General features: G+C 47.1%; 1 protein-coding gene and 1 long non-coding RNA gene across 3 annotated transcripts in view; one reads left to right on the plus strand and one right to left on the minus strand.

Moving 5' to 3' along the window:
• Nucleotides 1-11,603, minus strand: part of RAB4A (RAB4A, member RAS oncogene family) — a 45,548-nt gene extending 33,945 nt beyond the window's left edge. For both annotated transcript variants that reach the window (XM_032491863.1, XM_032491864.1), the window contains exons 1-2: nucleotides 11,495-11,603; nucleotides 10,702-11,295 (exon numbers count right to left, since the gene is read on the minus strand). In XM_032491863.1, the coding sequence (XP_032347754.1) occupies nucleotides 10,702-11,295; nucleotides 11,495-11,588 (688 nt within the window). In that variant the 5' untranslated portion in view covers nucleotides 11,589-11,603. The remainder of the gene's footprint in view (nucleotides 1-10,701; nucleotides 11,296-11,494) is intronic.
• LOC116667274 lies at nucleotides 174-20,873 on the plus strand. Its single transcript, XR_004324108.1, has 3 exons — nucleotides 174-998; nucleotides 4,630-4,635; nucleotides 20,860-20,873. It is a non-coding gene; the product is annotated as an uncharacterized LOC116667274 (long non-coding RNA).
• The last annotated feature ends 408 nt before the right edge of the window (nucleotides 20,874-21,281 follow it).

Below are 21,281 nucleotides of genomic sequence, written 5' to 3' on the forward strand. Positions count from 1 at the left end.
ATGTTAAATGAGACAAAAGAAATGGTATCAAATAATTAGAAATCAGTCTTGGGCAAAAGTCAGCCATTCAGGAATACAGACAAAAAATATAGGTCTGGAAAAAATGGCTTCCATTGAAATAGGTAACACAAAGCCGAAGCATTAACTCCAGGGGAGAAACCTCATTTGAAACTTACTGACTTGTTTTCACACTCATTTCAAGCCACGCTGAGTTTCCCAGACCCCAGCTGAGTGGTGGCATGTGCTAAAGTCAGACTGAGCTCCAGCCACAACGACAACCGCCGACAGTGGGAACCCGGCCAGAAAGTGCGTTGAAGAGCACAGTATGTTTGCTCAACAACTGACAGTCAGCGATGACCTTCAGCCTTGAGGGAAGCTCAGTCCGAGGGAGTACACCAGATGACCTTTGCCTTTGTAGCTTCTCCCACAAGATTCCCAAAGGTCAGAGAAGGAGCAAAGGCAGATGGCCTTGACTGCAGGATTCATTCCACGCAGTTCACTTCCTGGCAGAAACGGTGCAGGGACAGTGGAGCCATCTGAGAAGGTTCCTTGGTTTCTGGCTTAGGGAAGCAGCTCCTTCGTGACACTGCTAACTGAGATAAGAAATACTGAGGGTTCTGAGGACGTGTCCATTTTGTGACAAGATACTGAGCGCAGATCCAGAGAGATGAAAGATCAAACACCTGTGACCCACGGGGGAGATCGGGAAGCAGTTCCTATAAGGGCTGGCTGTGAAGAGCGGTTAAGTTACAGAGGCTGCAAAGGCCTTGGCTGCACCCATTGGCGCCCCGAGTACAACCAGGTCCACGCGAGGGGGGCCGAGAGCGGTCAGCCCAAGAGCTGAGGAAGTGACACGCCGCAGGTAAAAAGCACTGCCGACTCTCAGCAGGACCCTGGCTGTGATGGAAGGAGATGGGGCCAGAACGGAGGGTGTGGTGCGGACGGCCAGCAGACAGGAAGGTACCAGCAGAAAAAGAAAGGGATGCTTGGGGACAGGAGTTTCTGAGACTTGAGAGATGAGGTCTGAGGCGGAAGGTAGACCTTAGTCTCAGAAACGAAGAGAGACCTCCTTTCTCATACTGAGCGGGACCCCGAGGGGTCCTCCCTGGTACAGATCGTTCTGTGTTCCCTGTTTCCTGTTTGTAGGAAATAGGCTTCAATTCCGCCTCCTTCATCTTCCCTGAGTTCCGAAGGGCAGACTCAAACAGGAGCTAATCTGGGAAGGGAGGGAGTGCAGAGACAGGGGAGGAGCAGTGCAGCCTTGGGGCAAGGTCCCAGGTCCTCCTTAAGGCCCCACCCCTCTCTGGCCCCCAACCCCTGCTTCTTGTTTCTGGCTGGGCAGAATCTTTGGAGATGGTTTTTTGGAGAGGGCAGGGGAGACACTGGGTCCACCAGATTGCCAGCATGCTGATGCAAAGTAACTTTCTTTTTTGTTACCAAGGCTGCTGTCCCCAGGATTATACCCCTACCCCTCCTTTGAATAGAAACCAATTACTCTTATCTAAGTCTCAGGAAGCTGCTGCAAAGAGAAGAAACAAGAACTGGTTAGAACCAACTGAGCCCAAGATGGCAGAGGATCTGACTTCCAGTGGAGCCTCAAGCACACTGCAGTGTATGAGCTGCTAAACGACACACCCACCAGCGCCATGACAGCAACAGGAAAAGCCCATACAAGCATGGAAGACAGGGCAATTGGCTCCATCACACCCAGAAGGAAGACATGAGGACAGAAGCCTCCCATGAAAGTCCACATGGCCCAGCCTGGAGCTGTCTCGACGGGCCATCTCGGCTGCCGCGCTTTCCTCTTCCCTGCTCCAACGTTTTCTTTCCTTTTCCTCTTCTGAAGCAATAAAGCAGTCATTCACTTTGTCCCTCTGCCTCTGCTGTGAGCCCTTTCACATCTGGCGGCAAGGACCCACACTTTGGTGGGCCTCTTCCTAATTTCAGGGTCCTTGTATCCGCTATCATTTCTTCTGAGACAACAGGAAAAGGGTTAAGGTTAAGCCTGGAGGTAAATACAGGTTGGAGAAGGGGAGGGGAGGAAGGGGCATGTCCTGGAGGTGAGACAAAAGGCTTGAAGAGATTAGTGAAAGTATAAAACAGCAGACATGGAGAAAAAGTGAGATGGCCAGGATAGGAAAAAGGACTGCTAAGTATTACTGTGTGCCGCAGAGACCAGGAATCCACAGCGACCTCCATCTAAAGGGAGCTTTGTCTGCACAGCGGCAGGCAAGGCGGGCGGCTGGGAGGCCGGGGTCAGGATCTGCAGAGCGTGTGCAGCTGAAGGAGGAGGAAGAGGTGGACGGAGAGGCGGCGGGTGTCACACCCGGAGAGGGAGCAGCTCATGGCCTGAAAAGGGGAGTGGGGGGCTCTTGTGGGGACGACATGGTGCCAAGTACTTAGTGTGGATTATTCTAACTTCCCCCTCTACCGAGAGATTAGCATTGTAATTCAGGCCAACACACCAATGGTTTCTCAATAAGGGAAGATTTCCAGGTACAACGGAAACAGAATAATAGGTAAATATCAGAAGACTCTTACTCAGAGATACTGATCTGAAAGCTCCTTTAGTCACATGAAATAACCCTGCTCAACGAGGGAAAATTAACTTTATTACTCAATAATGCATACCGGAAGAAATACAGAGATGGGTCACTTTTAGCTCATGCTTTCCCAGTTGTGAACAATTAAAGGAACTGGTTTTAATATCAATTTTACCAATAACGTTTGATCAGTCAACATCTAGACTAAGGTCTCTGCATTTTAATATTAAAAGGGAATCCAAAATAAGGGCTTCGTTCTCATACAGGTAGAGCATCCTAGTTTACGTACATACTCATGACAAAACTACTCAAGGTGCTAACTTATGAAAAGTGGGGAAAGAGCAATGGTCACCAAATAACCAGCTTCCACTTTCCCTCCAAAGCAGCATCGCGGTCAAAGCGGTTCTGTGAATGGCAGTCTTCAAAGCACCCAATATTTTTTATCAGATTCACAAGACAGTAAGAGCTAAGATCAAATGCAAGTATACTGTGTCTGCAAGATAGCAAGAGAGATTTTGATCTTTCCGAGAAGACGAGGGACTCTAACCGGTACGTGCCCGAGGCGGAGAGCCCGCAGCTGTGCCGCGCTGACCGCGTCCTCGCTGCAGGAGGGGGTGAGGAGGACCCCCGAAGTCCGTCACCTACTCCAGGAAGACCACCAGCTGGTGCCTGACACGTTCAAACCGCAGTGCGGCCGACATTTTTGGAGACTAGAGGAGATGTTATTGCAGAAGTTGTCTGCCCAACAGCCATTCTCCCAAGAGGCCTAAGTATCTAGGGGGACATGACCCCCAGCGCTCCGGGACAGGTGCTGGTTACTGTAAACCAATTATGGTCATTCCCAGCCCCCTCCTCCCTGGATCAGAAAGAAACACAGGATCGGCCTAATCAGTGCGAGGCATTCCTCCGGCCCCGTAACTGCTCCGGGGCGGGCATCTGACCTAACACGGCCCGAACAGACTGGGAGGGAGGACTTTATTTCATAAACAAGGAAGGGCACCCAGCTGACAAACAGTAGCTGTTTTATGACTCGGAGAGGGTGAGGGATGAGGCTAATGCTGCCAGAGGAGAGAGGCGGGAAGACCTCAGGTCCCTGCTGGCACAGCTGAGCTTCTGCACCAACGAGCCCTGGAACCTCGTCTACAGCTATCCCCTACGGTGGGCGGAATTAAAAAAAAACTGTGGGGGTCGGAGGTAATTAGGTTTACTTACTCATTCATTTTTGGAGAGGGTACTGGGGATTGAAGCCAGGACCTTGTGCACACCTAGCACACGCTCACCACTGAGCTCTGCCCTCCCCCACAGCATTTGAGTTGGGTTTCCTGTCACCTGCAGCTGGAAACCCTCCACCTGATAAAATGACCGCAAGAACTAACCATGTAGTATCTATCAAACAGAAATCTCCTTGAAGCATAATTTTAAAAATATTTTATTTTTGGTCACGTAGAGTCAGTTTATAGTCAGAAGGTGGTTTAGTAAACATGGATTTAGAACTAGAAGAGCTCATTCAACAAATATTTACTTAATAACTACCAATAACTACTGGGCATCTGAATGTTTGGTAAGCAGATTCAGGTTGCCTGATGTCTGCCCCCAGGGCAGGGCGCTCAGCTCCCCAAAGTGCCTGACGGGCACACTCGCCTCTGGGCTCTTGTACCCCCAGACTGACCAGCTTCCATCAACCAGTTCTCTCGGTAGGTACAGAACTACATTCAACCAGGCAGCGGTCAAGGGCTGCAGCCCCCGGAGCGGAGCAAAGGCACCTCTGCCCTGCGCTGGGGGCTGGTCTCAGATGTGACTTCTCAGAGGGCTGTCCATTTTCATAAAGGACGCTCATGTGACCGCTTTAGTTCAGACAACACAGTCTGTGGAGAGGTGTTCATTAGATTTGCATTTACATAACACACAATATAAAAAACTGTTCGACTTCTACCATAAAGACAAGAATTAAAGTACATCCTCAAGTTGGGTGTCCTTTTCATCCTGGCTTTTTGCTTCATATTCTGTAACTGAGAGGATAATACACCCCCTCCCAAGCAGAATCAGACCAAAGGCTTGCCCAGCACTCCCTGATGGCTGTAGTCAGGAACGGGTCGGGAAGCCACGTGAGCGGTCCCCTGCTTTCAAAGAGCTTGCGGTCTAGGCTTGAAAGAGATGTGCTTTGTCACAATCGGGAGTTGACTGAAGTGCAAAACAGATCTGCCAAGTCCCTGCAGCAAAGATGGGGTGTTTATTTTATGAGGACTCCTGTAATAACCAGCGTAAGCAAGTGAACTAAAGCCACAGTACTGTAACTGAGTGAGCACACCTTAGTAATAGTCTTAATTACATAATATTTTTAATTACAACAAAAGAGGGAGAGAGGCTGTGTTTTTAAGTTCCCAGTTTCTTTTCTGGAAGATTAAACATTCATATTTGAAAAATGATAAACCTCCCTCTAAAATATACCCTCTTTTTTTATCTTCATTTTTTATTGAAGTACAGTCACTTACTGTGTGTCAGTTTCTGGTGTGCAGCACTATGTCCCAGTCTTGCATACACATACATATATTCGTTTTCATATTTTTTTTTTTTTGTTAGGGAGTGGTAATTAGGTTTATTTATTTATTTACTTTTTTGGAGGAGTGACTGGAGATTGAACCCAGGACCTTGTGCATGCTAAAGCAGACGTCCTACCATTTGAGCTATATCCTCCCCCACCTCATCCTCTTATTCATAATTTACTAGCACTTTATGAATAGTATCCTCCCCCATATCTAACTATCATCAGCTGCTTTTTAAGAATTCTTAAATGCCAGAAACACAGCCCATGAGAAAGAAAGTATTAAAAGACAAAGATTACTAAGTGTTGTCATACAAGCATTCACCAATCTGAGTCGAGGAGGGTTGCATTTGGCTGTGGCAGAATAACAAAGGATGAGTCCTCCACGTATCATATCGGCACTATCAGGGATTTATTTATATTGGCCAAATCTCTCTCAACATGAACTTACGTTTGCTTAGAAAGCTTAGCAGGGATTACAAGGGAAGGTGATTTGCAGACAGCGTTAATTTGACTGACGTGTTGCGTTGCAGTGAGCTACCCTTTACATCTGCCTTACTTTACCCAGCCTTTAAATGATAATACCCTGCACGTCATTCTAGCTTTTGATCCATATTCACAGCTGCAGAGAAGCAGAAGTCAAGTGTTCTTCAGACAAACGGAATTCAGTCTGTTCCCAAGATTAGGCCGGCAGAGAAAGCAGTGACGTCCAAAGACAAGTTACAGGATGCAGAAGAGCCAAAGGTTTTCCCTCAAATTATTTTTACTGGCAAATATTCTAATGGAGTTATTAGAATGGGAAATAAACCCTAATTACATCAGTCTGACTAATCTCTAAAGGATGGTTTAAGAGAAGAAATGAGAGAAACAGCAGCAGCTCCCTTCTCACTCCAAAGAAATATTCAGAGTAAAGATACGATATCTCTTATATGTGGAATCTTTAAAAAAAAAAAATGACACAAATGAACCTATTTACAAACCAGAAACAGACTCACAGACGTAGAAAACAGACTACGGTTACCAAAGGGGAAAAGGGAGGGGAGAAGGCATAAATTGGGAGTTTGGGATTAACATACACATACTACTATATGTAAAATAGACAAACAAGGCCCTACCATATAGCACAGGGAACTGTAGTCAATATCTTGTAATAACCTATCATGGAAAAGAATCTGAGGGAGTATATATATGTGTATAATTGAATCACTTTGTTGTACATTTGAAACTAACGCAACATTGTAAATCAACTATACTTCACTAGAAAAGAGATCCTCTCTCAGGCAATGGGCACATGAGAACAACAGGAGATCAGAAAGCAGCAGTGGGTAATCAGCTAGGTTTGGGACATATATTAGGATACCCCTAGGCCATCCAAAACGAATAGTGAGGAAGCTGAAGACAAGATATTTATCTTGAGGAACTGACATGACTAACATATTTAGGAGACTTCAGAGAAAGGCAAGTGACAGGCAAGGACTGGAAGGCTTTGTAGTTCAAATGCTCAAGAGAAATGATCATAAACTTTTGATTTTCCAAAGAACAACGTTTTCCTAGTTCTATGGCATGGAGGCATTAATATAGTATAGTGTCTTTCTTGTTGTTGCTGTTGTTTTGTTGTTGTTTATTTGTTTTTGGAGGCGGAGGTAACTGGGTTTTGCTTATTTATTTAGAGGAGGGACTAGGGATTGAACCCAGGACCTTGTGTGTGCTGAGCATGTGCTCTACCACTGAGCTGTATCCTCCCCCCACGTATAGTGTCTTGAATGCAATCGTGGTCCCTGGAACAATAGCACCCACATGGCCTGGGAGCTGGTCGGGTGCGGAGCCGACCGTGCTGAACCTGGAATCTGCACGCCAGGGGGCTCGGGGCACAGTCACTGGAGAAGCACAGTTGTAGTGTTCCCCAAACTTTGGTCCTTGTTTCACCAATTTTCAATGAATGGGAAAAAAACGAGTACAATCATTTAAAACGACACATTCATTTAACCCAGAGAAATGTCCTTTATTCTGATACGGTATGCTTCCTTTGCTGATGTTTTTTACATGCCCTGTCCAAAGAAATTAAGTAATGGCACTTTAGGTGACTCCCTAACAGCAAGGTTTTTACACTTTACTGGAACCAGGTGACTCTGAAGATGTCATCTCCTTTGCCTGGAATACCCTCCTCACTCCACCTTGCCTTACCAAGCCTCCATTTCTCCCTGAATCATATTTTGACTACAGAAGCTTACACATTAGTTTCCTATGACTGCTGTAACGAAATACCACAAACCGGGTGGCTTAAAAAAGAAATTTATTGTCTCAACGGATCTAGGCTAGAAGTCCAAAGTCAAGGTGTCAGCAGGGCCATGTTCTCTGAAGACTCCAGGGAAGGACCCCTCCTTGCCTCTTCCTAGCTTCTGGCGGCTGTCAGTCATCCTTGGTGACCCCTGGCTTGCAGCTACATTACTTCAACCTCAGCCTGTCTTCACATTTCACTTCCCTGCAGTGTGTCTAAGTCCAAATATCTCTCATCTTATAAGGACCCCACTGAATGAGAGCTCACCCTAATCCAATATGACTTCATCTTAATGTGATTACATCTGTAAAGACCCTATTTCCAAATAAGGTCACATCCACAGGTTACGTGGGGTTAGACCTGAATGTACCTTTCGGAGGACACAACTCAACCCACAGCAGCCTACAGTGATACATTTTTAAAAGAAAATATCCTGATAGTTCTCAAAATGATGTGGTAAGCGCTATGATACTTTCAAAATAAAGCACAAAATAAAAATATTAAGAGTATATTGTAATCAAAGCTACAATTTGTGTTCTTACTTCATAAACTGCTGTCACTGTAGAAGGCATCGATTCCAATGGGCACAGAGATTTGTCTGAGATTTTTCCTCACTCTTCAACTGCCAGCATCTTCTACATCACTTTACTTTTTAGCTCTTTTCTGAACGTCCCTGCTTGCTATCACCTACTTGATTTGTTAGTTTTCTCTCTCACATCTTGGAATCACAAATTCTTTAGGGCCAATCTGTGATCTCCCAAGTCTCAGATGGCTGGAGCCCCTCGGGAAGCCCCAAGCCATTCTAACTGGCCGGGGCTTTGAGAAAGTTCTGAATCAAACAAGATTTGGGAAACACTGTTTCAGTTTAGGGATATTCGGACTGACGATTTTCAATCAGGAACCTATATGTTCAAGATTTCACTTTTTGTATTACAATATTATATAAAGTATTACATAACATACAGTATTCACGTGGCTCACAGGTTTCAGAGAAGCAAAATGTGGAACACTAATCAGTCAATGGAAGGTGAAATACTGCTTTAATATGCTGAAAAGCAGTGTTGATCCAGCACGTTACAGTACACTGTCAACATTGGTTCTTTATTTTTCATCATATCCCTGTCAAGCTACAGAGACTCCTTTTCCGGAAGAGAGAACATAAGCACAGGGCACAAAGGAGTTTAAAGATTAGGCAAACATTCCTTCACCAGCTACTAACAGGCAAACGCCCAGGAGGAGGGAACTGGACTGTTTTACTTTGTGGAAACAATATTGTGCAAATATGTCAATGGTAAGTGAAGGTGACAGCTTAGGACTTGGTTTGGGGTGACTTATTTTGGGTTGGCACTTTCAAAGTACCACACTTGCTCTTTCTAAAACTAATTTTTTTTACTAATTCTGTTTAATTTCCTCTATTAGAGGAAAGGATTAAATTCAGTTAGTAAAAGGTAAAAATATATTTGGAAGGTATCATGAAATAAGCATACTAAAGGCCAAAGTCTGAGGAACAGAATTGAATCAGTCAATCCATGATGCTCCGTGAACTCCATCTGAAGTGGAGATGCCATATTGCATCAAGGCTATCGTTTCATATAAGACAAAAGAAACATAAAAGCTCTGTTTTCCAGTCCTTCTCACTAATTTAGAAACCCTACTTGGTTTCTTTCAAAAAATGGTGGGGGAGGAGGAGGTAAGTAGGTTTATCTGTTTATTTATCATTATTTTTGCTGGAGGGACTGGGGATTGAACCCAGGAACCTCGTGCATGCTAAGTATGTGCCCTACCACTGAGCTCTACCTCCCCAGCCCCAAGGCTTGGTTTCTTACTTGAACTTTCCACCTCTCCTTGTGCTCCTGATCCGGGTCAGAGAAAAAAAAAAAAAAAAAAAAAAGCATGGGGTAAGGAGCTATTGAAAATAAAGAAAAAGCAAAAGCAGAGTGAAAAGCTGCTGGAGAAATGGGTTTTCTTTACAAAATCTGACTGTGGTCTCTACAGAGAGAGAGCACGTGGATGCGACCCGCTATAGCGTTAGCTCTGACAGCGCTGACCCTTACAGGCCAGGGACTTTTTGTAGGGTTTCCTAAGTGTTCCAGGAACAGGTGTCCTGCTCCCGAGTGTCACCAAGAGGCAGGTACCAGACCCAGGAATGGCTGAAGGTGGAGCAAATGCGCCCCTCTAAGGAGAAGGACCCTCTCCCAGGGGCTGTGGGTCTAAACCACACTCCCCTTCCAAGAAAGGAACTCTGAACTCCTCAGGGCCTGGGCAGGTGCTGACTGGTTAATGCCTCCCCAGGCCAGGTCTGGGTCAGGTTTCTTTCCAACATACCTTCAGAGACCACATTCCTTCAGAACTCTGCCTGGGTTTTTAATCAGTCATTACTGTCGTAACTGGATTAACACTGTATCCCCCACCGGACTGTAAGCTCCCTGAGTCCATCCAGAGCAGTGCCTGTCGTATACCCCGACTTGTCAGAGCACCATGCCGGCCCAGAAAGCCATTCACACCTCTCTGTTGACCGGCAAGGAGCAGCACGCCAGGACAAACGGAGGAGACATGACTGATCTGACAAGAAGTACACAGTTTTGAACTTGAGCCTCCCCTTGGGACTGGAAAAATCCAAATCAGACCTAATCAGAGACTGCACACATCTGAAAGGGTGATTCCAGACTGGCAAACACCTCCTCCACCCTGAGACAGAGCAGAGGTGTACTGTATTGTTTATTTTTTTTTTTTTACCATGTAGGACTAAAGCAAAAACAAAACACACAGTTTATGAATTGGGGAGGCTTTTTCGTTTATTCAAAAAAAAAAAAAATCTCTGTGGAGCACCTCCCGGTGTGGGTGCTACAGAGGAAGCAAAGGTTAAGCAGCCCGGGCTTTGCTTCCCAGGTGTTTATGATCTTAAAAAGCCATGTTTGAAAACAGCCATAATGCAACCTGGAAAGGTCTCCGGAGGAAAAAATGGGTTAAACCGCCTATCGATAACTGCTCGTCTGTAATCCCAGTGCAAAGAACAGAATTCCAAACTGCAACAGTCGAGGAGCACACTGAAATGCAGGCGTCGCCCTAAGTCCTTCACATCCCTCGCTGGGGACAATATCGCAGATGAAAGTCGAATTGGCTTCCCAAGCCCTGAGCTACTGAAATCAGACTAAGAAAGGAAAACCGTACGGGCGTAAAGAAAAATCAAGAGGAAACTTGGAGCAGCAGATCACGTACGCGGGCTACACAGAGCGCGGCCCGCGCCCCCCGCAGCCCCGAGCCCCCCGCCCCGCCCGCGCCCCGAGCCCCGATCCCCCGGCCCCGGCCCCCGCCCGCCCGCCCGCCCGCCCTCGTACCGTAGGTCTCGGACATGGCCGTCTGCGACATCTTGGGAGCGGCACCGCCTCTCGCCGGCGCACCGGCTGCAGCTGTGGCCGGGCTGGCGGCAGGGGAGGCCAGGGTCGTCCGCCGCGCCTCGGTGCGGAACGGCGAGGGGCAGGGGACCCGAGGAGGGAGGGGCCCGCGGTCCCCACGGCAACTGTCCGGCCACCCCGCGGCTGCGGCCCTGCCGGACTGCCGGCTCCGCGCAGGCGCACGGCCGCCGCGCCCCCCCCCCCCGCCGGTCAGGACGCGGGGGAGGGGAGGGGAGGAGGAGAGGAGGGGAGGAGGAGAGGAGGGGGCCCGAGGCCCGGCCCCCGCCGGTGGTCGCGCTTGCGCTCTGGGGCCGGGCGGGTCGGACCAGGGGGCGCAGGGACGCCCGAGCGGGCGCGCGAGGAGGGCGGGGCGGGCGGGGTGCGGGCGGGTGCGGAGACCCGGGCGGGCGGAGGGGTGCGGCTGGCCCAGCCCGGGTTGCAGGGCCGGGGAGGGGCGGGCGGTCCAAAGGCTGGCGGGTGACGGAGGGCTGGGGCAGCGGGGTCCAGCTCTCGGGCAGAGGAGGCAAAGTGCCTGCACTGGGGAGGAAGACAGTCCTTTGCCAAGTTGGTCCGACTCAGTAAAGACTTGGTCGTCATTGTTTGGGGCTCTCAGCCAGGAAAGGACTCCTTTAAGCTGTAATGACCAACCCAGGAACGCGGTGAATGTGTAACCAGAAGGCAGTGGCCCCAGGTGTGCAGGCAGAGGCCAGCCCTGCGGGCGGGGAGGCAGGCTTACCTGCCGGGAGACTGAGCTTCCACCCTGAACCTGCCAGGCCCTCCGGTGGCGCGGAGCTGGTGCCTGGGGAAACCTGACAGAAGCCTGTAGACATCGGCCCCTCTGCACCCCACCTTGGGGAAATGTGGCCAGTGGGCAGGAAGCATCTCTTGGCGTTCGGCTGCGGATGCATTTCTAAGGGTAGGAGTCATTGGTTGAATATTTTGACTTAAAGAGCGCAGCTGAATTCAGAATTTCCTGTTGCACTTGTGAAGATAAACGTTTACTGGGAAGAGAATTTTGGTAGGGATTTTGCTCCATTGGAACATGATCAGGGCAACTGTGGTATCTTAAAAGACCCAACCTTGTTCAAAAGACATAGTGGAATACTAAAAATATGCCTTGGCTAAGCTCCCAGGTGACTTGGACTGTGGGGTAAATGCCAGTAAATACATTTTTTTCCAAGTCAATTTGGCTCTGTCCTCCAAATTGGCATCTGACCTTTTCTGAGGCCTTTCCCACTCCTCCCCTATGGCTATTTGGCTCTACATTTCACTCTCCTCTCTGATTCTAATAGAAAATAGATAACCTTGCTTCTAAATCACAGAGAAGGCCCCATGCTGAAACACGATGAGACCTGTAATTTCCTAGGATTATTTTGTGCATATCCCTTGTTCAATGGCTCGGATACGTTGTTGCTTTCTTGTCTGGCTTTCTGCAAGTCAGATTTGATTTACACTCCTGAGTGTAGCAGACTGACTCTGGTTAGAACTATTTCAGAATAAAGATCCTCTTCTGTACGTCTTGTTTTCTTCCTGTCAGAAACTACTGTGGATAAGAAAAGAATAAGTGGGTTCTTGATGGATACTGGACCTCATAATTTGTGAAACATGGATAGGGTGATAGAAATAAAAATTAAGCAACTATTTCAAAGCTGAGAACAGTTTTCTTTTCTGCGGAAAACGAATGCTTAGATAGGCCTTTGGGAAAGACAATTTGCTTTGGAAAAACCACCCAAAGAACCCATTAAGTTTGTAAATATAAAGCCACATATCACAACTGGAAAAGGAAATACTCAAGAACTGAGGTTTGAGGAGCCAAACTTCCTTGAATCATGATGTGAAAGATTATTTGCATCTCAGTAACTTTGGATCTTTGGGGGAAAATAAATTTCTCCTAAATATTCTTGAAGCCTGCTTTGATTCTGAGGTACTATTGATTGTATGGAAGGAAAATTTATTGCAAAATTAATTTGTATGTTCTCCAATTATTTCCTCCTTTCTCTTCAGGGTGGTTTCCAAAAGCCCAAGCACGTTGGAGATTTGTCTAAGGGAATGAGGATCTATTTCTTCCAGAATAGATCCCGCCCACTCCTCCTCAGGTCAGTGAGACCTGGGAGCACCTGGTGTTTTCCTTTCTGCTCCCTGGCAGTGCCTCACATTTAACGACCAATTAGGAGCCTCAGCAGCTGCGAGACTCACAGAGATTCCTGCACACTGGGACAGGGCAGAGAACCACATGGGTGGGGACAGTGCTGTCTCTGGAGGGACCAGTGGGGCAGAAGGACAGTGGCTGAAGGGCACTGGGCATCCATCCATCTAGACTCCTAGGCACAGGAGGTACCTTAGTTAAACACCCAGCCTGGTGACACCTGTGACGTATAACTCACATCTTCAAGGTAGAAAAGCCCTCAGCGGCCGCTGGACCAGTTTGCCTTCTAGTACCAAACAGAACTACCTCTGTCATTGGACATGTGTGTTGTTAGGGAATGTTTAGTCAGGACGGGCTAAGTTAGCTGTAGTAACAAAAAAGCCCGTGACCAACACAGTGACCACAGGAGCTCTCGCCTGTCCAGGCAGCTCATTCTGCTTTTATTTTAAACAACTTAATTGAAGTATAACTGACATGGCTGCTGTGTGTTTCAAGTACACACTTTGATCATTCTTGGTGTTTGTGAACACCTGTGGTCTCTGCTACTGGGATGTCCCTGACTTCTAAGCCTTTTCAGTGGACAGCGGCATTTTTTTCTGATTCTGTTTTATCTCCTTTTTGCTTATTAGGAGTAACACTTGTAAGGTTATTTTAGTGGTTGTTTTGGGGTTTACAGTAAGGTTTTCAATTCATCAAAGTCCACCTTGTTGCTGGGTGTCTAGGTTCTTGTCCCATCACAGAAGAATTCAGAGTCAGGACACGGAGATTAAGACGGTAAAGCGAGGATTATATTAAGGGATGGACAGCGCACACTCAAGGGGACCGCGGGCAGGCCCAGGTGAGCGGCTGCCCTGAGTTTCTTTGGCAAGTTGGTTACATAGGGTGTAAAAATGAATCAGCAGAATATTCATTGGGGAGGGAAGGGTTTGGGGTCATATTCCCTGATTTTCATCCCAGCTCCACCTTCCCAAAGGGAGGAGGGAGTTTTGTCCTTATTTAGTCTGGATCGGAAGTGTCATGTCGTCAGTGCACTGGTGGGTACTTCTAATCTGCAAGGCTAATTTTATTGTAATGAGGGCACCATGAGCAAAAGGTTACATTCGGATACTGGAGATTCCTGCCTTTTCCCACCTTTCTTTGTCGGCCTCCAGGCCTCTCGTCACCCCAAAATGTGTGACCGCTTATCAGCCCAGAGGTTTCTGCCTTTTCTTTCTCTGTCCAGGGGCCCCTGTTGTTTACATGATGGAGGGTTTCCTGCTGTTTGCCCTGCGTGCCCCTTTCTCCGCTCATATCTAGCTACCTGCCTGCTCTAACCCGCCTGCAGGTGATACGCCATCCCATGGAGAGTGTGCGCCTCGCAGCAGCTCCCCCCACCCCGCACTGTCCAGTGGCTCTTCTGCTCCCGCATGTCTTATATGCCCCATGACGTTGTTGTTAATTTTGCTCTAAGCAGGCAATCTCCTCTCTTTTTAAAATTGTGGTAAAATACACACAAAATTTACCCTCTTGAAGTGTACACTTCAGAGGCATTAAGTCCCTCAATACCCATAGGGGATGGGTCCCAGGAACCCCTATGGTTACCAAAATCCATGGATGCTCAAGTTCCTTTTATAGAATAGTGTAGTGCAGTCGGCCCTCTGTTTCCGTGGTTTCCACATCCACAGATGCCACATTTGTGGACTCAAACAACACGGATAGAAACTTCGATCTGCGGTTGGTTGAATCTGTGGATGTGAAATCCATGAATACGGAGGTTAACTGTATATTTATTTTTAAAAATTGTGTCTAAGTGGACCCATGCAGTTCAAATCCACATTGTTCAAGGGTCACTTGTGTTCACATTGTGTAACCATCACCACCATCCATCCACAGAACTCTTCTCATCTTGTAAAAAATATAACCCTGCACTCATGAAACACCAACTTCCATCCGCCTCACCCCCAGCCCCTGACAACCGTCATTCTACTTTCTGTCTCTACAAATCTGACTCCTCTGGGCACCTCATGTGAATGGAATCTCACATTTGTCCCTCTGTGACTGATTATTTCACTGAATATAAGGTCCTCAAGGTACAGCCATGCTGTGGCACGGGTCAGCATTTCTTTCCTGTATATTCTGCTATGTTGTTTTTTTTAAAACCACATTTGCCAGCAGATTCCCTTTTAAATAGATTAAACAATAAGATCAAGCTTTTGGTATTGATGCCCATAGTTACCATATCTAGGACTCAGCCCCTGGTGTAAATTCAGATTTCTGTGTGCTGTCATTTCCCTTTTGCCTAAAGGACTTCCCTTAGCAGATCTTGTAGTTTGCTGGTGACGAATTCTTTCAACTTTCATATTAAAAGTTTATTTCATATAAAAAGTCTATTTCACCTTCGCTCTTGAATGATAGTTTTGCTAAGTTTAGATTTCTCAGTTGACAGTTTTTTTCTGAATACAGTGTTTATATTGTTTATGATGTTTATATTGTTTCTGATAAGAAATTTGCTGCCATTCTTCTCTGTATCCCTTTGTGTGCAATGTGTCTTTTTATCTCTGCCTGCTCTTAAGGTTTTATCTTTGTCACTGATTTAGAAGTTTGATTGTGATGTGCTGTGACGTGCCTTGGTGGGGTTTTCTTCACGGTTTTGTCCTCGAGTTTTATTAAACTTCTTTGGCTGGTGAGTTTAGAGTTTTCATCAGACTAGGAATTTTTTTAGCCATTATTTCTTCAAATATCCTTTCTGCCCCTCCCTCTTTTCTGCTTCGGTGACTCCATCACACATATTTTGGGCCATTTGAATTTTCCCCATGGCTAACTGCTGCTCTGTTTGTTTCTTGCCTGCCTGTGTTTCATTTTGGATATTCTTCTAGTGCCATGTCTTCAAAGTCACTCATCTTTTCTGCAGGGTTTAACCTGCTGTCAGTCCTAGCCAGTGTATTTTCCATGTCACACAGTGTAGTTTCATCTCTGCAGGTTCACCTTGGGGATATGGAGATCATGTTCATACTCAGTCTCAGCTCTAGCACCTTGAATCTACGGAGAATGTTCTAATAATGGTTTTAATGTCATTTTCTACTACCTGTGTCATCTGAGTAATTTCTGAAACAGTTTCTGTTGATTGGCTTTTGTCCTCATTATGAGCAGTGCTGACTAAAATAAAATTCACCTAAAACTTGAGACTTTTATTTGGTGGACATTTCTGAGGACTTAAGCCCGGGGTGACAGCCTCTCAGGTCACTCTGAGAGACTGCTCCGAAGTGGCAAGGGAGAAGCCAGGATATCTGAGTTTTTGGAGCAAAGACCAGGTAGTCGGAACATCAAAAGATGACTGTTAATCAAAGAAAACCAGACATCTCAAGTTAAGGAATTTAGTGCTTTCTATTTCTGGGAAGGTGCAAAGATCTGGGCTCATTGAAATCATTCCTTTGATACGCACCTGGCTATCCAGGGCCAGTATTGTGTTCTTTCACATCCTGAGTTCCCTCAGGGTACCTGGCTGGGGGTGGCTGCAGAGGCCAGGCTGCCTGCTTGTCTGCATCCCCAGTTCCCTCTGCTCACTGTGTGTGTGTGTGTGTGTGTGTGTGTGGAGGGGGTGGCAGTAGCAGCTGATGACTCGATGGCACAGCGTCCTTTGCTGACTGGTAGGGCTGGCCGTATTCTTCATTCACTGGAGTACTTTCCTCCCTTACGTGCCAGGTAATTTCTGATTGGATGCCAGACGTGGAGAAGTTTACTTTATTTCTATATAAAAAGATTTTTAAGCTCTGTTCTAGGATACAGTTAAGCCACTTGGAAAGAAATTTGATGCTTTCAGGTCTTGTTCTGAAGCTTCATTTGCTGGGCCCAGAGCGGCGTTTTATCCCGTTACTGAGGCCAGGCCCTTCCGATGACTCACCCTGGCTTCCTTGTGTTACCGGGTTGCCACTGATTCGGGATTAGGAGCGCTCCTGAGGGAGTGCTGGGGGGGTCCTCCCTCCTGTCTGCACAGGCGACCCGTCACCTGACCCCGGGTAGCTTCCCCTCCCCCGCCCGGCCCTGAGCAGCAGCCCCGCCCCCCGCTGTCTCCCGGGGGGAGCCAGGAGCACTGCTCCCTCGGCAGGCGGGGGACCTCTTTCCCCTCATTCACGTCCCCGTTGTAGACCTCATCCAGTCACAGGCCTTTAAATATCTTGTAAAGCTGCTGCTTCCTCCATTTCCCTCTTGCCCGGGCTTCCGTCTCCGGGTGCTCATAGCCTAGCGCCACTCGGACGCCTACTGCGCTCCGTAATACCCGCAGCACAGCGGGGAGGCATAGCTCAAGTGGTAGGGTGCGTGCTCGGCATGCGCGAGGCCTCGGGTTCAATCCCCCGTGCCTCCTCTAAACACAAATACGTAAATAAACCTCAATACCTCCCCCTCAAAGAATACGTGTAAATTAATTAGTCAATTTTAAACAATTAAAAAATACTAACAAACCTAACATCCGAAGCTCCCACAAACCTGCACCCCCTGCAGCCGTGGAAGCTCTGAAGCCCTTCTTGACTCCACCTGTCACTCAGGCTTGGCTTGCCTTTGACCCTCAGCGAGTCCCCAGGGCTCCAGCTTCAAAACAACCAGAATCTCCGCCCTTTCACCACCTGTGCTGTGTCCCGCGTCCACCTGGCTTCTCCTCCTCCCTGCGGTCTATCCTGAACAGGGACGCGGGAGCGGACCTAGGAATATGTGGTAAACAACCAAAAAGAACAATTCACAGGGGCCAGTGTTGGGGGGCTCGGGAGGGGTGGATGTAAGTTCACGCTGCCCTGCTGCTCTCCGCTCAAACGGAAGCCTTCATCTCATTACCCTTGGTCTCTGAGACCTCCGTGGTCTGCCTCTGCTCTGACCCCTCCCCTCCCACCCTCCACGCCATCCTCTTGGCTTCTTGTTGGGTCTTGAGCACACCAAGCAGGCTTTGGCCCCAGGGCCTTTGCAGATGCTCTTCCTCTGCCTGGAGTGCTCTTGTCCCAAATGTCATGTTTTCTTCTTACATGTCATCTCATCAGTGAGGCCTCCCCATTTCAGACATAACATAGCAATCGCTCTCCTCCCCAGCCCTCCACATACCTCCTACTTTGGGTACCTCCTGCCCCGGCATTTATCGCATACATCATTTGTTAGTATATTTTCTGCTCCCCTCTGTGGGCTCTGTAAGGAAGGGGCTTGTGTCTATCATGTTCCCTGCTCTGTCCTCATGCCTAAAATAACATGTGGCACCTAGTAAACCCTCAGCAGTCAAATAGCTGTTGGATGAGTGAGTGAATGAAACAAAACTCAGCAGCTCTTTATTAATTTGGATTTAATTTAATGTCATAAACTTAATTTTAAACTTACTGATTGATGGGAAATTTAAAAGTCAATCTTTTGTATGGCACCGTGTAATTGTGGAAAGCCTGGAATAAAATTATTTCAAAGTATCAACTAATAATGTTAGCCAGTATATATAAAAATAGATTTTAAAAAAGTTTCTGCTGTATAGCACAGGGAACTATGTTCAATATCTTGTAATAACCTTTGATGAAAAAGAATATGAAAACAAATATGTGTATGTGTATGCATGACGGGGACACTGTGCTGTACACCAGAAACTGACACATTGTAACTGACAGTACTCCAATTAAAAAAAAAGTATCAAGCAATATTATTTACTGAGTACTTAATTAAACACTAGGTGTAGTGCTTCATGCTTTATGTGTATTATAAAACCCAATCCTTACAACAGACTCATGAGGTAGGTATTATTTCATTTTGTAGATCAGGAAACGGAGGTCCGGATGGATTACATATTTTGCCCCAGTTCTCACTGCTAATATGTACCAATGGTGGGGTTTTTCTCTAAGGCCACACTAAACGAGACACCTCTCCTTTTCATCGATAATATGTAAGAAAAAAAAAAAACGCAGTATAATACGTCCAAAATACAGAAGTGTGACCTGAAAAGGCATCGACTTGTTTAATGTAAGGAACCTAAGCAAAACAACGCCGTTTGAGCCACGCTGTGTCTGGGTGCTTTCTGTAACGTCCCTTGACCCCCACAACACCTGCCCAGGTAGCTCTCCTCACCCTCCTTTACAGATGAGAATGGCACCAAACCAGGGCTCTCTCCGCCCTAGGATGCTGGATGTGTCCAGAGATGTGAGTGGGGAAGTGCTTATGGGAGCAAGTTCCCAGAGCACTTCTGGGACTTAAGCATAAGCCCAGGCTGTTGTGAGGCAGAAAACATCACTGAAGTTAACATCCAGTTCTCCAACACCCAACTCAAGGCTCCTCTAAAAGCATGGGGCGCTCCTCTATCTGACGGGTCCATACTGCAAGTGCTCGATGTAGATGTACAAAGTAGCGTGTTAAGTGGAGGCTGCAGAGCTGCGGGTGCAGTTCAGAGACGTGGTAATTACGCACAACCATCTTTTAATTTGAAACTTACCAGCAAATCTTCCATTCGTTCTAATGAGAGCAGTTCTGTGCTTATTTCTGCATTAACAGCATTCAGGGATTATTCGTGAGTTCTCTTAATTTTTGTTCTGTATTCAGAAGAAGAAGATTTTCCATTTCCTCTTTTTATTATATTTTATATATCAAATTAACTCGCTTCCTGAGGATACTGAAATACGTGTGTTTTCTTTCCATTTTCTGATAAAAGTACCGTGGAATTATCTTTCTTCTATTTTTCCATTTCTTTTCCATGCTGTGTTTCAAATCAAATGGCTTATTTTTAGTCTGGCTCCTTAGAAAGATGCAAAACAAGTTTTGTTTTGTTTTGCTTGGCTTTTTGGATTTTCTCCCCAGTCACCACCAAACACATTGCACCAAATTTTCCTTTATGGGCTGATTTTTACTGCAATCAGCGTTACTGAGGTATAATTTACATGCAACAGGATTCACTGATTTTGTGTATGAGTCAATGAATCTTGACAAATCTTACACAGTTGTGTGGCAGACAACCACAGTCTTCATGATGTGGAGCTTTTATGTCACCCCCGAAGCCCTTTCATGCTCTTTTGGGCTCCTCTCTAGGCTGATTTGAAGAAGTTCTGATAGGAGTTGATTGGCTTTCCCATGGGAACGTATAGCAAGTCCCATGAGACTGTGGTGGGATTTTTTCTCACTGCTGTGAACACCTGCCACGTCCTCCGTTTCCAGCCTGCCCTCCTCCCTCCTTCCAACTCCGCCTTTGTGTTGGCCTCTCCATCTTTACTTGGACACAAACAGTAGCCAATATTGTTTCCACCCATCAGCTCGGTGGAGCGTGCCTTTTAGTGGAAGACTAATGGGACCAAAGAGAAGGAGCTTCCCGGGTTTAGTGATGCTCCCTCGACTTCACAGGAGAGATTTAGGTCAGAGGCGTTAGAATCTCCCTTCCTTTGCCTGAGATGGTGTAGACCCAGCCGGCAGACGTGCAGTGTTTGCACAATTCCGCCTTCCGGGGCTACTGTAACAAGGGGCCAGAGACTGAGGGGCTTAAACGGGAGACGTTTACTGTCCCCCAGCCTTGGAGGCTACAAGTCCGAGATCAAGGTGTTGGCAAGGTTGGCTCCTTTTGAGGCTGCGAGGGAGGGTCTGCTCCAAGCCGCTCTCCTAACTTCTGGGAAACTGCTGGCCATCTTTGGCCTTCCTACAAACATCACCCTGATCTATACCTGCATCTTCACAGGGCATTCTTCTTCCTGTGTGCGTGTGTGTGTGTGTGTGTTCAAATTTCCCCTTTTTATAAGGATACCAGTCGTACCAGATTCAGCCCACCCTAATGACCTCATCTTAGCTAATTACATCTGTAAGATGCTGTTTCTAAATCAGGTCACTGTCTGAGGTACTGGGGGTTACGTCTTCAACATGTGAGTCTGGAAAGCAGGGACACAACTCAGTGCGTAACACTTTTTGTCACCCAGGTGACCTCCAAAGCCATAAACACAGCACAGCAGTGCTAGGCATTGGTACAGGCCCCCTTCTCTTCTCAGAAGAGCAGACGTCTGCAGATTCTGAAACACTGACACCTGGGGGACCCGCAGAAACAGAGTTCTGGATCTCATCTCCAGAGGGTCTGATGTACCGAGTCTTACCTTCTTAAGGTGCAGTCTGTTCCGTTTCTTTGTTTCTTTCACTCTCCTGACCCCATGATTTAGCAGTGGCTCACTGTCCACTGGGCAGGGTGTCTGGAGCCTCTGAGCCAGGAGTGTAACCTGTCTGAGGCCTGACTTTACCTCCTTTCTGCTTCTTTCTTTTCCCTTCTCGCACCTGCCTCAGCACCAGGCACATTTTGGGTGCCCCCCCCCAAATATCTGTGGGATGAGTGAATGGATGAGCGAATGCTGGGACCACCTGCAAGGAAACAGGAAAGATGGCCACGGAGACTACGGTGAGCCTTTAAGACATCTCAGAT

Source organism: Camelus ferus, chromosome 11, assembly GCF_009834535.1.
Source record: "Camelus ferus isolate YT-003-E chromosome 11, BCGSAC_Cfer_1.0, whole genome shotgun sequence".
Taxonomy (NCBI): Eukaryota; Metazoa; Chordata; class Mammalia; order Artiodactyla; family Camelidae; genus Camelus; species Camelus ferus.